A 17,643-nucleotide genomic window follows, 5' to 3' on the forward strand; every position below is an offset into this window, starting at 1 on the left:
TGGGATTTATGTTAAAACTACATTATTTAACGTATACAATTTGTGGTCAGTAATAATTCAATCACAGAATTAAAGACTGATACAACACAGGAGGATGATATTTGGTCCATCATGCCTGTAATTTTTTTCCCTCAAATATTTATCCAAATCCCTTCTGGAAGTTATTGGCTGGAATTTTACGCCACCCCAGCGAGCCGGATGGTGGCAGGGGGCGAGCGCAAAATTGAGCGGAAGGCTCCGGGAGGCCTTCCCGACCCACTTCTGCCTCCACCCCACTTTACGTGGGCCATGGGGGGATGGTGGGGGGGGGGGGGGGGGGGAAGGGGGCTAGAAATGGGCTGCCCACTCCAGGCCAATCAAGGCCCTTAAGGCCCACTTAAGGGCCTTCGCCTGCCTCCACAGGATTTTACCCATGGCATCCGGATTCCAGGAGATGTGAAAGGCCGCCAGTGAAAGCTGGTAGCCTCTCAGCGCCCCGGGTGTGGGCCCTGACAAACGAGCAAAGGGTGTCCGATTGAGGGCCACCCCTGTTCCCCCCCCACATGACCACCCTTGCCTCGCCAGGACGCGACTGATCACACCAACGAGGCAAACCAAACTTACCTGTCTTGGCTCAATGTCCTCGGCTGGGCTGCAGTCCCAGCAGTAGCCACCGCTCTCGGTGGCGCTACTGGTACTAAGAGCTGTCAGCCCAATGATTGGCTGGCAGCTCAATGAGGCGGGAATTCCTCCCTCAAGTGGGTGGAAGTCCCGCCTCGGAACAATTAAAGCCTGGGGACCCGTAAAATGCGGGTCGGATCCCCGGGTCGGGCGGAAGCGGGTTTACCACCGACTTTTACCTTGGTGGCCAGCTCCCGTCCACCTGAAGTAAAATCTAGTCTATTAAATCAGCTTCTACCAACATTTCAGGCAGTGCATTTCAGATCACAACAACTGGCTGTGTTTAAAAAAATCATGTTGCCTCTGGTTCTTTTGCCAATTACTTTAAATGTGTGTTTTCTGTTTACCGACCAATGTTCCTCCCAAGCTGGCTGTGTGAGGTTGACTTTAAAAGAATGAGTGGTGATCATGTTGAAACATTTAAGATTCTGAGGGGGCCTGACATGGTAGATGCTGAGAGAATATTTCCCCTCGTGGGGGAATCTAGAACTAGAAGGCACAGTTTCAGAATAAGGGGTTTCCCATTTAAGATGGAGATGAGGAGGAATGTCTTCCCTGAGATCCGTGAATCTTTGGAATTCTCTCCCCCGACAGCTGTGGAGGCTGAGTCATTGAATATATTCAAGGCTTAGACAGACAAATTTCTAATCTATAGGGCAGTCAACAGTTATGGGGAATAGGCAGGAAAGTGGAGTTGAGGCCAAGATCAAATCAGCCATGATCTTACTGAATGGCAGAGCAAGCTCAAGGTGCTGTATGGCCTGGTCCGGCTCTTATTTATGTTCTTATTTCAGTCAGCTGCTTGACTGGATCTACGGTATTCAATTTTGGAACATGAGGATACTGTTCGTTCATGAGCATCAACTTTGAGTGTTCACAGATGTGAGCAAAGTCAAATGGGTGAGAGAATCATCATGCAGTCCCATGTCTCAAAATGGTTATCTCTTTTGTGTAATCTACTTCTTTAAAGACCAGAGTCAAATTCACAACCTCTATGGCTACCAATGAGCACAAATTAATGCTCCAGATTCCTTGCCCATTCAGAAGCAGTGACTATGCATGCTTGAAATTTGAACTTGCCAACAAAATTGCAAACCTGAAAAAGGCCAAGATTGCAATTACATCTGCACAAAATGGTATTCAAACTTTGTATGCAACTGGCTGAACATGAAAGGAAGTAATGTCCGATAATACCCATCCTCATATACATGAATAATAATGTTCATGACTGGCCAAGCTGTTGCAGCATATTAACTGTGGGTAAATCACTTTTCCTGTCTCACCCGGTGGATCTGTGGATGTGCAAAGCTCATATGGCAAACTGACAGAGTTCAAAAGAGAGATTTGAAATCATGAGTAGCATGCGTAGAGCTAAATGACTAGAGAGAAGTAACACAGCAAGATAATACAATAAAAATCTTGTGTCTACAGGCATTTCCTAACAACCTTTTCCCCCTATAAATCTGGACACAAGAATTTACAATGGAAATATACTAAATACACGACGTTACACCGAGGACTAAAATATGTCGGCAAACCCTGGTCCAATTCACACCATTATTTAATCTCGCTTCACCTGAAGACTATGCTTGCTCTTGATTCCCTATGTGCAACACCACGGGAGACTGAGAAATAAAAACATTTATGTACTTAATCTGAAAATGACATTTCATCATACCTATAATACAATGAGAAAATACTGGAAACATTCAATAGGTCAGGCAGCATCTATAGAGAGAATAATGTTTCAGTTCAATGTGCCTTTGCCACACCTGAAACATGAACTCTGTTTCTCTCCACAGAAGCTGCCTGAATTGGACTATTTGCAGCATTTTCTGTTTTTAATTTCAGATTTCCAGCATCGGCAGTGTTCTGCTTTTATTTCATTCTACCTTATTTGCTTGTATGAGATGGAAGTTTTTGCCATGAACTCGAAGTCCATGTTCAAAATTTCTGCATTCTTCTTCACTCCAGGCACACAGTTCATCTGCAAGTGCAAAGATGGGAAATGTTATTACTGCAGAATAGTGTGAGGGCATGGACAAAACAATTTCTAAATTAGAAAGGAAAGGTTATTTCAGAATTAATAGCTGAGTAACAATTTGCAACACAAACTAGTTACCTTCTAATAAATTGCTGTTAGACAGCAAGTTACAATAGTATGAAGGAAATTTCAGAAAGCCTTTCCGTCTTAATTAAGTAAGCAAGAAACTGCAGAAGATGAGTATGAATAAGTCAATCATTCCTAGTATCTCTATAATACATCTATCACTAAAGAGGAATGGGTCACTTGGGAAGTACTGGCCACAGAAGAGAGGCCATGTCCCAACATGAATAACTGCGTAGTCTTATTGATTAGAGGTAGAAAGGCATCAAAAAAAGGTTGCATACCTTGCACCACTTTGACATTAAATCTTAGTCTTCTGAGGGCTTCCTCTGCATTGAAGTTACATTTTACAAGTTCATACAAGGCCTATGGAGTTAACAAGGATTGAAAAAATAATAAATAGCATAGAAATTTTACCTCATCAGAAAATAGCTGCACAGATAATAATGTGGACTAATTTATCACTGAAATGACTTTAATGTCTTAAAGCTTGAAGCAATTTTAAAATATCCCAACCAAAAACAGAAATTGCTGCAAACAGGAGGAGAGGTAGCATCCATGACAAGAACAGAGAGATCAGGAACAATTGGTAATTCAGGTGTGCAGTTTAACTAAAAACATGTATTTTTTCCTCTTCGATAGCAATATGTTCAGGCTCCATATCCGATACATCACAGAATCGTTACAGTGCAGGAGGTCGCCATTCGGCCCATTGTCTCCGCACCGGCTCTCTGAAAGAGCAACTCCCTCAGTTCCATTCCCCTGCCTTCTCCCTGTAACCCTGCACATTCTTCCTTTTCATATAACTGTCTAATTCCCTTCTGAATGCTTCAATTGAACCTGCCTCCGCCACATTCTCAGGCAGCGCATTCCAGACCGTAACCACTTGCTGCGTGAAAAAGATTTTCTTCGTCACTTTTGTTTCTCTTACCAAATACTTTAAATCTGTGCTCTCTCATTCTCGATCCTTTCACGAGTGGGAACAGTTTCTCTCTATCTACTCTGTCCAGACCCATGATTTTGAATACCTTTATCAAATCACCTCTCATCCAACTCTTCTCCAAGGAAAACAGTCCTAACTTCTCCAATCTATCTTCATAACTGAAATTCCTCATCCCTGGAACCATTCTCGTCTATCTTTTCTGCACTCTTTCCAATGCCCTCACATCGTTCAAGTATGGCGTCCAAAATTGGACGCAATACTTCAGCTGATGATGAACTAGTGTCTTATACAAGCTCAACATAACTTCCCTGCTCTTGTACTCTATGCCCCTATTAATAAAGCACATGATACTGCATTCTTTATTAACCGCTCTCTCAACCTGTCCTGCCACTTCAAAGACTTATACACTTAAACAGCTAGGTCCCTCTGCTGCTGCACCCACTTTAGAATTGTACCCTTTATTCTATATTGTCTCTCCATGTTCTTCCTACCAAAATGAATCACTTCACATTTCTCTGCATTGAACTTCATCTGCCACCTGTTTGCCCATTCCACCAACTTGTCTATGTCCTTTTGAAGGGTGTACGGTTTGCAATTCTCCAGCCCTCTGGCACCATCCCAGAGTCTAAAGAAGACTGAAAAATTATGACCAGTGCCTCTGCGATTTCCACCCTTACTTCCCTCAGCATCCTCGGATGTATCTCATCTGGTCCTGGTGCTTTATCCACTTTAAGTACAGACAGCCTATCTGATATTTCCTCGTTATCAATTTTAAACCCCTCTAGTGTCTGACTTACCTCCTCTTTCAACATTGCCTGGATTGCATCTTCTTCCTTGGTAAAGACAGATGCAAAGTATTCATTTAATACCTTAGCTATGCCCTCTGCCTCTATGTGTAAATCCCCTTTCTGGTCCCTAATCAGCCCCACTCCTCCTTTTACCACCCTTTTACTATTTATATGCCTACAGAAAACTTTGGGATTTCCTTTAATGCTAGCTGCCAGTCTCTTTTCATGGTCTCTCTTTGCTTCTCTTCCTTTTTGATTTTTCACTTCCCCTCTGGACCTTCTGTATTCAGCCTGGTTCTCAATAATATTTTCTACCTGGCATCTGTCATGCACACCCTTTTTCTTCTTTATCTTATTCTCTACCTCTTTTATCATCCAGAGAGCTCTAGATTTGTTTGCCCTACATTCCCCCTTCAAGGGAACATACCTTGACTGTGCCCGAACTATCTCTTCTTTGAAGGTAGCCCATTGTTCATCTACCAGTTTTCCTGCCAGCTTTTGACTCCAATTTATTCACCCCAGCTCCATTCTTACCCCATTGAAGTTATCCTCCCCCCAGTTAATTATTCTTACCCTGGATTGCATTTTGTCCTTTTCCATAGTCAGCCTAAACCTTATGATACAATGATCACTATCCCCTAAATGCTCTCCTACTGATACTTGATCCACTCGGCCCACCTCATTCCCAAGAACCAGGTCTAGCAGTGCCTCCTTTCTCGTTGGACTTGCAACATGCTGTTGTAGAAAATTTTCCTGAACACACTCTAGGAACTCTTGCCCCTCACTACTTTACACTACTATTATCCCAGTCTATGTTGGGACAATTAAAGTCCCCCATTATAACTACCCTATAATGTTTGCACCTCACGGTAATTTCCTTGCAAATTTGTTCCTCCATGTCCTTCCCACTAGCTGGTGGCCTATAGACAACACCGAGCAATGTCACCGCGCCTTTTTATGTTCCTTAGCTCTCGCCAAATTGATTCTGTCTTCGACCCCTCTGGGACATCCTTTTTCTCCAGCACTGCAATGCTCTCCTTAATCAATACTGGCACCCCTCCCCCTTTTTTCCATTTCCTGAATACCTTGTATCCGGGAATATTTAACACCCAGTCCTGCCCTTCTTTGAACCAGGTCTCTGTTATAGCCACACATCGTATTTGCACATGGCAATCTGTGCCTGCACCTCACCAGTCTTATCAACCATACTCCGTGCATTCACATACATGCACATTAACCCTAATTCAGACTTTATTACTTTCTCCCTTACTCTGACCCCACCTACTCTTGTGCTATCTATCTCCCCCAGTATTCTGTGCACCTTGCTATTCCTATACATCAACGAGATGTGCACCGTGGAGCCACCGTGATATTTCCCACGGCGGCTCATTTACATAGAGAAGGCGGAACGCCACCCCCACTAACATAGACTGGGCGGCTGCTCCATCCCGGCAACGGCATCTGGCGCCGGCACCATTTTTAAAGGGCTTCAAGCCCTTTAAAATAGTGTGAGAGTCACACTATTAAAGGTACTACTGTCAAAAAAAAATTAAACTTTTGTTCGCACTTTGAACCCCCTCGCCTACACCCTCCGATGAGGAATCAATATGCAAATTACCCTCTCGCCCCAAAAAAAAGGTTCTCGCAGATATCGACCTTCCCCACCGAACTCCACTAACTTTGATCCTCAATCCCTTCCCACCATCCTGCAACCAATAGGCATAGTTTTTCCCACTCTCCCGCCCCGAGAAAGGCACTCCTCCCCCACCCTCCCCACCAGTGTTATGCCTCGGATCTCCGAACAGAGATCTGAACGCACGGGAGTTCCGGCAATTGGCCGGAATATCGGCGTGGGATGACCGTCGCTACAAGGTATGTCATTAGTCATTCATTTAAATTTAATTAACATATTTAAATTAAATCTCTGCCGCCGAGTGGCGGGGGAGCCACCCCGAGGGTCTTGCCGCTGCCGGTAAAATGGGGCGGGGCCTTCCTGGCATTGGGGCCCCTGGCAGGCCTCGCTCGGGAGTATTTTCCGGGTCCCCCCACCACAACCCTCGACATAGGTTGGGGGGTGGGGGGGGGGGGGGGGGGGCTGTTAAAATTAGCCGTTAGATTATTAGTGTAAAGCACTAGGCAGAGATTAGTTCATCTTTCCATTAATCTGTACAGATTTGTTAGTCACCTGTTCACTATCTTTAATGAGTATTCCTTCAGGTAAATTCTCATTCACTTTCTCATCTCTTGCTCTCTTTACTGCTTTGTATAGAAACTCTTCAACTTGTCTTTCTGGAAGAACGTAGGGATCCCAAAGCAACTGGTCCTCATTGTCATAAACTGTAAATATGGAAAAAGGGCAGGTGCAATGAGAATAATATAAAATACTGAATATTAGTAATTCTGTCACCTTATAAAATGAAGCAGAGTTTGATGTTTCAAAAATGCACACTTAACTGAGAGAATTTACCCTTATAAAGTGCCTTTCACATCCTCAACACATTCCAAAGTGCTTTACAGCCCATTAATTACTTTTGAAATGCAGTCATTATTAGTTTTGTAGGCAAACATGGTAGCCAATTTGCACAGTAGGGCCCAATAAAGATGAGACAAACGACCAGTTAATCATTTTTGTTGATCTTGGTTTAGTAGTAAATATTGGCCAGAACACTAGAATAACTCCTCCGCTCTTCTTTGAATAATGTCATAAGATTGTTTACCTACACCTGAATGGACAGACAGGACTTCTGTTTAATGTCTTGTCCAAAAAAACTGTACCAGTAATGGACTGCAAATAGATGATCCAATGTTAAAATACTATTGTGTTACATCAGTAGAATAGCTAGAAGCCAACACAGTGCTACAGAAATCAATGCACGGCACAACGTTGGGCCAGATTTTGCTGTCAAAATAACAATGAGGCTTATGGCAGTGTCGTTATTTATGCATAAGTCATACAGCAACTAAGGACAAGGAGCAGATGCCAATGTCAAAATCCAAAGGTTGGTATTCGAGTTGTGCCATTCCAGCATAAGCTTTTTGCTGTCTGCCTCACCACTGACATGCACTGAATGTCGTGAAGTTGCTCTATATGCATGGTTGGTATGAAATAAACTCGCCACAGAAAGTTAAAGTCTTGTCACTTTTAACATAAGAATCTATTTAACGAATTGATAATTGTTCCTTACTGCCAATCAACCTCTCTGGCACTGAAAATTAACTAGTACAAGTGTGGAGTCTCATTCCTTCAGGTATAAGATATGGATGGAGATTTTTAAAAACATGAAATTTAAAATGAAAAACAAATTGACTTTTCCTGTGTCTCATTTCTCTCTATCCAAATCTTTCTTTCCCTCTCTTTCTATATCAACTTTGACATTAAATTAACGCACTCTAATTTCTATTTCCTTCTCAGTTTATACTTTATAATTTCTCTAATTTATTCTTTTGCTATTTTTTTCACAATCTTTCAATTTGATTGGTTCAAGAGATACATAGTTGGTATCCTTCTTCACTCAGGCTTCAGATGCCTGGTTTCCCTCGCTGTGACATTATCAGCTTGCACTTTCAGCAGCTTAGTGGTCAAGAATGTTTTGATCTGAAGAGTGCAGGGACAAGTCTAACTAATGGCAGATGTCGTTAGCTGCCCAGCTGCAGCAAAATCTGACTTGTAATGTTTCTTTCTCCAATCCACCCCAGGCAAGTAAACAGTCTCAACTCTATTGCTGGTACACAGCTGGAACTTCAGTTTCTTGCAAAGCTCAGGCAATAATGTTTCTCCAGACAAGTATGACTCAAGCAGAAAACAGTGGTGACGTGCAAGTGAGTCAGCTTCTGAGGTGCTTTAATTGGGTCAGTGTGCTTACTGCAAGTGTTATCAGTGAGCAGTTTGTTTAAATTAAATTTTCCAGCAAAAAGTAAGTTTGTTAATTTATTACAACAACTGAAAGCAGTCTTCCACAGATTCTGAGAGCCAGGCCAATAAACTACCACGTACCATATTCATAGGCTCAAGAAAATCATGAGCAGCTCAACAGAAAAAAATAAACATATATTGATGCTTCTCGGCAGGGAACTTTCGTATTCAACAAATGAGGAAGAGGCGATCTACGTTTAAGTAGCTATTCAAGTATTTAGCATTTCGCTATTCACCTTTAAGCAATTTTCAGATGGGGAGAGTAGGATTTACAGAGTTTTCTTGCATTCAAAACATGAAGATGTTGCTTAATATTGTGTAGTCATTTGAAAACATTCAAAAGAATGGAAAATGGTATGCTTTCTAACAGCTTGTTTAGAAGAATCTGCTAATTATCTCCCCAGAGCTGAGGCAAAGCATGAGCAACAGGTTGAATAATATGACTGACCAGCTTTAACTAAAATTAGTATGTCCACAAGCTATACAGTACAAACAGTAACAATGTACTTGATGCTGGTTATTTTAGCTTAAGGTATATAAAATAAGCTTTTAGCTCCCATTTACCTAGCATCTCATTTAAAAATAAACACAAGTCAACAAGATAGTTAAGACTTTTACTGTTATCACTTGGAGACTAATTGCATATTTATGGAGGGCTCTCACTTGGTCAGAGGGCAAATTCAGTGCCTATTTGGTACTGAGCAAATTGAATCAGCAATATCCCCATTACAAATTCAGGTTTGGGGCAGATATCAACTTGATTTCAGTGGTTTGATTACCTGCTTTCAGAAGTTGACTCCACTGCCTTATATCTACTATGTTTGACCACCCATAATTTAGAGACCATATTTATCAAAATAGAAAACGGCTGGTTGAGCCTTCTAATTCTGTTGCTTCGTGGTTGGAATGCATTGTTACAGAAACCACTTTTAGAAACTGTTTTTCTCCCCCAGTTGTTTTCTCTCCTCTCCTATAGGTGATGACTAACTGGATTTGGGCAAGCCTCCAGCAATTTTTTTGTTTTATTGAGAAACCTAGGGAAGGGCCACTAACACCCACTGTGCAGGACACCAGTAAGGCTGAAAAAATGTGGGAAAGAAAAATAGTCAGTGCTGATGTTACTGTAACTTACAAAGCAGCAGGCCTACTGCAGAAACAATGGGCTGAATTTTCCTGGCAAGAAGAGGCGGTGGGGCGGACGATAGATAGCAGGGAGTCACGACGGGATGGTTCCCCATTGCTGTCCCGCCGCTGGGGAAGGCTGTGAGGCAAATTGGCTGCCAACTCCAGGGAGACAGCCAGTTGATTTACATAGTTAAGGGCCCAATTAGAGCCATTTTATGGGGCTGCCAGTATTTTGCTAACAGCGAGGTGGCCTCCTGCCTCGTGGGGAGGCAGCCATTGGAGCCAGAGGCTTGATGACCCAAAGAAGGAGCCACAGGCAGGTAAGGCAACCCAAGCGATCCCGACGATCCCCCGCCCCCCCCCATCACCCGAAGGGGTTTGCCCAATGACCGGCGAGGCCTTCCCCCTTGGGCATCCTGAATTTTCATTTGTAATGACTTCTATAAGGGTGCCTCCATGTCTCCAACCTGCCTCAGCAGCACGCAGCTCTCCTGGTGGAGCTGCTGAGGCTTCAGAGCTGCTGGCTGCCTATGATAAAATTGCCGAGCTTGTCCCGCTACCGACAAGTGCAGGCTCGGGACCTGCTTTTCAACCTGACATCGGGGTCCCAAAGCCCTCAGTAAAATTCAGCTCAATGACATTTCTCTCTGGAGACTCTTCTGGTCAAAGCAAATGCTCACTGCCACATAAAAATTGCAAAGCCTACTCATTGGATGTTGGAGAAATTATTTTCCTGTTGTGTAATTTATATTTTGCACAGAAACTGACTAATTGCTACCACCCATTGGATGAGAGGAAGATGGCAAAATACACCCTATTGACTGGTATTGCAAAAATTGACAAATATCTTTGACTGATGTCTTAGATTAAATCTCAGCCAGATGCATGGTTTCATCCACTGGAAGAATGAGGAATTTTGACAAGACTGTAACTTTTTACATCTAGGGTTAGTGCTAGAACCATGGAGGTTTACAGCACAAAATGTGGCCATTTCGGCGACTTATGTCTGTTCAAAAAATGACATTAAGAAGAATTGTGCCAAGTCGAATTTTTAGTTTCAGTGAGACTGCGCCAAATTAGAACAGAATTAAAAATGAATTCAAACAAAGAAATTTCCAAATACAGTTATGAAATGAACCAAAATAAAGGCTGGAATAAATACAAAGTTACGTTACCTATGACCCCTGTGCTCGCTGACCTACATTGGGTCCTGGTTAAGCAATGCTCTGATTTTAAAATTGTCAGCCTTGTTTTCAAATTCCTCCATGGTCTTTCCCCTCCCCATCTCCATAATCTCCTCCAGCCCCACAACCAACAACAACTTGTAATTACATAGCACCTTTAACACAATAAAATGTCCCAAGGTGCTTCACATGTGTATTACAAAGCAAAATTTGACACTGAGCCACATAAGTGGGCAGTTGGACCAAAGCTTGATCAAAAAAGTAGGCTTTAAGGAGAGTCTTAAAGGAGAAAAGAGAGGTAGGCAGCGAAGAGTTTTAGGGAGAGAATTAGGCCCTATGTAGCTGAAGGTGTGGCCATCAATGATGCTGCTCGAGGCCAGAATTAGAAAAGCAGAGACATCTGAGGGTTGTAGCAGTTTTGTAGGAGAGGGGGATCGTATGTGAAAAGGAAAAAGGTTTAACAAAGTCAGTTAATATGGTGTCCAGGAAGGGAAGTTAGAGGGTCAGCAGTTTAGTGGAATTAGGGTTGAGGGAGCAGGAGGTGGGTCTCAAGGATAGGGTATGAGGGGAGATGGAAGAGAAACTAGAGAAAAATGAGAGTTCAGACGAGGACAGGGGGAAACTTTGGCTCGATGGGAAGGGACGGAAGCGGCAGAGATGGCTGATTGGATGATCTCAATCTCACTATCAAAGTGCTCCTTGCACTTATTGGAGGTGGGGATGGAGGAGACAGGCGAAGGGGTTTAAGAAGACAGTTTGCAGTAGAGAAAAGCTAGGGATTATCTTTGCATTCCAGGGTGATCCTGGAATAGTGAGCAGTTTTAGCAGATAAGAGCAGAATCTGATTGTGCTTTATGTGGTCCAGCCAGATCTGGCGCAGAATGGCTAAACCAATTGTCTGCGATATCTGTTCAAGACTTTGTCATTTGGACATAAGGGAGGAGAGGTGAGGAAAAGGGTGAGAGAGAATAATGGTTTTGGCGGAGACGACAGCATTAAAGGTGGAGTTGAGGGTGTGGCTGAGCAAACCAGCTGCAAAATGTTGAGGGCCAAAGTCTCGGCAGTTGGGATTTTGAAAGTGCAGTTGTAAGTGAATTGGGGGCCGTTTTCTTTCCAGGAGCAGACACAGAAGGAAGCAGGGTTGGGACATGGAAAGGGGATGCAGGTGGAGAGTGATACAAGGAAATGATCAGAGATGGCCTTATCTGTGATTGATACAATGGGAGTAGCGAGGCCATGTGAGATGGCAAGGTCAATGGGGTGGCTGTGAAAATGGGTTAGAGAGTTTACATGGAGGAGAAATTTAGGGAGGATAAGAGGGCAGTCAACTCATAGGAGAGAGGCACTGAGTTGAGATGAGGGTTAAAATCAACAAGGATAAGAAGTCGCTCAGTGCAAAGGCTGAGAAAACTTGTATGGTACTTGGGTGGGCAGTAGAGAACGAGGATTTTAAAATGAGAGGTGAGAGGGTTGGAACAAGCCGAGATGCTCAAAGAAGAAAGTGCGAGAGGAGTAGGGGGCAGGCCAAGGTGTGATTTAGTGATAAGAGCCACAATGCCACTGCGACAATCTTGGCAGGGTAATGGTGGAAGGTACTGCCAGGTGGGGAGGCTTCATTATGGGGGGAAGGTGTCATCATCCCTCAGCCAGCATTTCATCAAGGCCACAACGTTGATGCAATCATCCACAATTGGTTCATGGATGGCAAGGGCCTTGTTCACAAGTGAATGAACATTCTGCAGGGAGATACGAAGAAGGGTGATGAAAGATGATCTGCTGGCAGAGTCCACAGGGTCAACATGGGAGGGGTATTTGGCAAGATTAGCCATGGCAGGCAAGCTGGGCAGCAAGACTGGTGAGAAAGTAGTATGGGGCAATTGGAGTTGCTGCTCATAATGAGCCAGCACCGAGTGTCTTGATAGGCCCTTCTGAGGATGCCAAGAGAGGCGCAGAGGGAAACTGTAGGTTTACCTAAGAAGGAGTCAAGCTAGGATGGCATCAGGCGAGCAGGAAGGTCAAGAAATTCTGTAGGGTTGAGGTAAGGATTTGGGTGGGTACAGTACCTGAGAGGGGAGAAGTGAAAGGAGGCATGGCGATAGGAGAGGGGTCTAAGAGGGGTAAAGAGAAAAGTAAATAAAGAAAAAAAGTGACAGCCAAAATGCACACGAGAGTGGACATAGGGAAAACGTGACTTACATTGGCCTGGTTACACAGTGATTATTAGGATATATCAAAACCTGATAGTTCCTAACTATGTCCTGTTTACTAATAGAAGAGAGTCCAGAGTTAAAGTCAGAGGTAGTGTAGTGGAATAATGTTGATGTAGGTAGGATGGAGTCGGCACGAACTGTTATCCATATTCAGAGACAGCTGTAGCGAGTGAAGTCCAGAAGCAATTTGAGGGTAGAGTACTGGAGGGCACACTAAGAGGTATTTCTGACAGAATGAAGATCCAGGAGGTGGACACATTGGATTGCAGGGCAGAAAAATGATGGTGAAGTTGGAGGACACTATAAAATCCAGAAGTAGTGAAGGTTTATACTTCAGTCCTGTAGCGAGAGTCTCTGGCCAGAAGCAGACTGTAGCTGAAGCTGGAAAATTAGTATAACCAGTGGGCAGCCACAGACTCAGCAGGGGATTGAAGCCCCTCAGTCATAGCAATGGTGGGAAAGAGTTGTAAACTGATCAAAGTTACTTTAAATTATAGCAAGAGAACAGCAGATCAGAGACAAAAGCTGAGCCTTACAGTGCAATCCAGCGCAGAAGCATGGTCTTGATGACCAGAGAAGTCCCGGAATTTAGAAGCCAAGTTTGAGAGAAGACCGAGATATTGATCTTTTCCAGAGCTCACAACCCTCTGAGATATCTGTGCTCCTCTAATTCTGGCTTCTTCAGCATCCCCAATTTTAATCGACCCACCACTGACGGTCATGCCTTCAGCTGCCTAGGTTGTAAGCTCTGGAATTCCCTCCCTAACCTTCTCTGCCACTTTACCTCGCTTTTCCCCTTTAAGATATTCCTTAAAACCTACCTCTTTGACCAAGCTTTTAGTCATCGCTCTAATATCTCCCATGTGGCTCAGTGTCATATTTTGTTTTATAATGCTCCTGTGAAGCACCTTGGCTTGTTTTATGACATTAAAGATGCTATATAAATATAAGTTGTTGTTGTAAATAGCTAGAAGGCGGCAGAGAATACTAACAATTTTTTGAATAATGCATCATTCTTTATAAGTATCATTTATGTAACAATTTATTTTTGCAGTACTGAAGTTAGGTAATTATACAGTAAATAAAATGGGAGTGATGCTTCAGAATCAGCACTACACCAGTGCATGCTACCAGTGTATAACAATAGCGAGATCCAAAAGCTGACCATCACCACTAACTGGCACTTAGTAGTACTGCAACAACTGAGCCCAGACAAATTACATTTGAGGGCTGTAAAATGCTTATTCAATGGATAAGCGATGCCCTTTTGGCTTCTTAGATTTTATTACTAGCTCAACTGAGCAGGATTTGTGCAGTATAAAAAAAGGTCCAGCAATAAAGAAATTGTACTCCAGTTTAACCTAATGGTCTAGGTTAAATCTCTAGCTCATTCAAATATATGAATGGCTACCTGAACAAACTTGTAAAGCTGTAGATCCCTACAGACATTCATACATCTTCTGATGGTCAATTAAAATTCTTTCAAATACCTTATTATTCACACTTATTATTCAGCAGAAAAATAATAAACCAACCATCAAACTAGTTTGTGTGGCAATTTGAAGCAGTTAATTTGGTCATTTAACAATAGAAACATAAATTTATAAAACATTTTACACATTGGAAAGAGGTTTTCAGAATGCTTTACACTGCAAAGAAGAAACAAATGGAAATTGAATGAGCGGGATGAACCAGTAGATGGAACTAGGTGATGGGATTGATAGATTGGCTGAAGAATATTTTGTGAAGGTTTTTGAAAGCAGGAGGAGGAGGTAAGACAGAGAGATTTAAGGAGGAAATCACAGAACGCAGAGGCATGGCGGCTGAAAGAGTGGCTACCAATTGTGAAGTATTGAAGATGGAGAACAACTGCAGACCAGTGTCAAAGTGTCAGCAATGACTGAAGTCTGAAGGAAATCGTTGAGGTAGGGTGGGCAAGACTGTGAATATATTTGAAGGAAAGGATAAAAGATTTTGGTAGCAATAGAAGGAACAGTGAACAAGGGGCAAGAATCAGAAAAGCATAGGACTCAGAGCAGGCAAGCAGGCATTCTGAATTTCTAACAAGTTGTGGAGGATCGGAAGGTGGATGCGCTACGGCCAGCTAGATGAGCATCATCTAGAGATGATTAGAGACTTAACAGCACTGTGAGAAGAGGCAGTGGCAGAGATGGGTGACATTTTGAAGGTCGGAGAAGACAGTGTTGTTAACAGAACATATGTGGGTAAGGAAACTTAAGTCCTCACTCAGACAACATACCAAGTTTCTGCATCACTGAACATAGCCTGAGTTGTGAATTAGGGAAGTTGATGGAGTTGAGGAGCCTTCAGTTTTCTCTACATTGAGTTGAAAGAAATTTTGATTCATGCAAGCCTTCATATCAGAAAGGCAACTGGGGAGAACTGAAACTTGTTGGTCCTTCTACAGTATAGCAGTAAAATGCATTTCAACATACTTCACATTATGTATTGACATTAAAATGTCAAACTGTACAAACAGATTATTCAGTGTGATCCTAATGTATGGATTGCCCTGAGGTGTGGAAAAACACCTAAGTCAGAAATTTAAAGAAATAGCTAGTTATCAAAACCTTTTGATAACGGATAGAATATTTAACTAAATACTGCAGATCAATGTGGATGAATACATTTCAAACTGTGCTTTACATAAAGGAAGGATCAGACATTTAAGTCTAGAAGACTAAGAGAGAGATTTGAGGACATGCTAGTAAAGATGACATTACATACTCTTGCCTGTCCTTACCTTTTTCATTTTGCTTATATCGGCCAATAAATGGTGGAATAGGGGCTTGATACTGAGGTCCCACCATAATCTCCTAAAAGAAACCAAAATACAAATTTGGGCAAGTTATCCTTCAGAGTGTAAAATACATTCTCAAGGCTCAACCAAAAGGTTTAAATCGCAACAACTTCTGACCAAAGCTGATTACACCATTAACATAGTCTTTACCAAGGGCAAACTTACAATTTGACATAGCAGTTTATACAAGGATAAGTTCCAATCACTCAAAAGTGGAGCCAGCCCTACTGCAAAAATCACAGATTTGTAATATCCATGCATGCGTAAGCACGTGCAGTTGTTTATAAGCCACCGATTGAAATGATTTCTCTGGCTTCTTTACCTTCTTCCCCTCCTCATTGGCTGAGGAAGACACAGGTAAACTTTGCTGCTTGTATTGAGGTAGTCAGGAGTGCTTCACCTGCTCAGCCTGCCAACAGCCATGTTATTTGGCTACCTCATTGCGCTGGCAAATTTTCACCGACTAAGCATCGGGAAGAATTTGGCAACTGAGCACATCTTTGCAAGTTTGTGAAAAATGTTAGAACAACTGAGGCAGGATGCAATCTACACCAGTCTTAATACCACTTTTAGTAGCGCACACCTGTAGAATTCAAAATAAATGAAATTAAATCTTCTAAGTATCTGAAAAAAAAACTTAAAAATAACTGGGAATTAAAAAAAACACAAGCACTTAGTTTGTTCTATCTACTTATATACATCTAAAACATAAGGTACTCCAATGAACTTGACCTTCGAAATAATATATAAATAACAATTAATCCTAATGGACTCATTTTAAAAAGTCAGCCAAATTAAAATTGTATACAGTGATAAATTTAAAAGACCCTAGACATTACACCTGCACATCATTTCAACAAGGTTACATTTTTATTTCCCTGTGGACTGAACGAATAAGAGTTTCTGCATTTTCATTACTAAATTCTCTTTGAACAAATGGCACTTGAAAAAAGTTAATTATATAACACAGTTATTATGTCAAGTGACATGGCTTGGCCATGTGAGCCGCATGGAAGATGGCAGGATCCCCAAAGACACATTGTACAGCGAGCTCGCCACTGGTATCAGACCCACCGGCCGTCCATGTCTCCGTTATAAAGACGTCTGCAAACGCGACATGAAATCGTGTGACATTGATCACAAGTCGTGGGAGTCAGTTGCCAGCATTCGCCAGAGCTGGCGGGCAGCCATAAAGACAGGGCTAAATTGTGGCGAGTCGAAGAGACTTAGTAGTTGGCAGGAAAAAAGACAGAGGCGCAAGGGGAGAGCCAACTGTGCAACAGCCCCAACAAACAAATTTCTCTGCAGCACCTGTGGAAGAGCCTGTCACTCCAGAATTGGCCTTTATAGCCACTCCAGGCGCTGCTTCACAAACCACTGACCACCTCCAGGCGCGTATCCATTGTCTCTCGAGATAAGGAGGCCCAAAAGAAATGTCAAGTGACACTATTTCTACAAGTGACTGCATCAAAACATAGGTGTCATGTTTCAGGATACTTTGGCCATTTTTCCATGGAATGAATTTGAAAAAAGTTATTTTTAAGTTTTTTTTCAAAAGCAAAGTACATTCTCACAAGTTTCAAAAAAAGGACCCCTACAGAACTTGCATTTCTAGAGCACCTTTAACATAGTGAAACATCCCAAAGCACCTCACCGAGCCACAGAAGGAGATATTAGCACAGCTCAAAGTTGGGTCAAAGAGGTAGATTTTTAAGGAGCATCTCAAAGGAGGAGAGAGCAATGGAGAAGCAGGGAGGTTTAGGTAGAGAATTCCAGAGTTTAGGGCCTGGGTAGCTGAAGGCACAGCTGCCAATGGTGGAGGGAAGAGAATTGGAGGATGCGCAAGAGGTCAGAACTTGGGAGTACAGGGAGCTTGGAGATTGTAGGGTTGG

General features: G+C 42.6%; 1 protein-coding gene across 5 annotated transcripts in view; it reads right to left on the reverse strand.

Moving 5' to 3' along the window:
* The window catches only part of LOC137351611 (mesoderm induction early response protein 2-like), a 101,759-nt gene that overhangs the window by 35,793 nt on the left and 48,323 nt on the right, over positions 1-17,643 (reverse strand). For all 5 annotated transcript variants that reach the window (XM_068016218.1, XM_068016219.1, XM_068016224.1 and 2 more), the window contains 4 exons: positions 15,695-15,767; positions 6,684-6,835; positions 3,052-3,133; positions 2,553-2,647 (listed from right to left, as the gene is read on the reverse strand). In XM_068016218.1, coding sequence (XP_067872319.1) covers positions 2,553-2,647; positions 3,052-3,133; positions 6,684-6,835; positions 15,695-15,767 — 402 coding nt within the window. The remainder of the gene's footprint in view (positions 1-2,552; positions 2,648-3,051; positions 3,134-6,683; positions 6,836-15,694; positions 15,768-17,643) is intronic.

The sequence above is a fragment of the Heterodontus francisci genome, chromosome 36 (assembly GCF_036365525.1).
Source record: "Heterodontus francisci isolate sHetFra1 chromosome 36, sHetFra1.hap1, whole genome shotgun sequence".
Classification (NCBI taxonomy): domain Eukaryota; kingdom Metazoa; phylum Chordata; class Chondrichthyes; order Heterodontiformes; family Heterodontidae; genus Heterodontus; species Heterodontus francisci.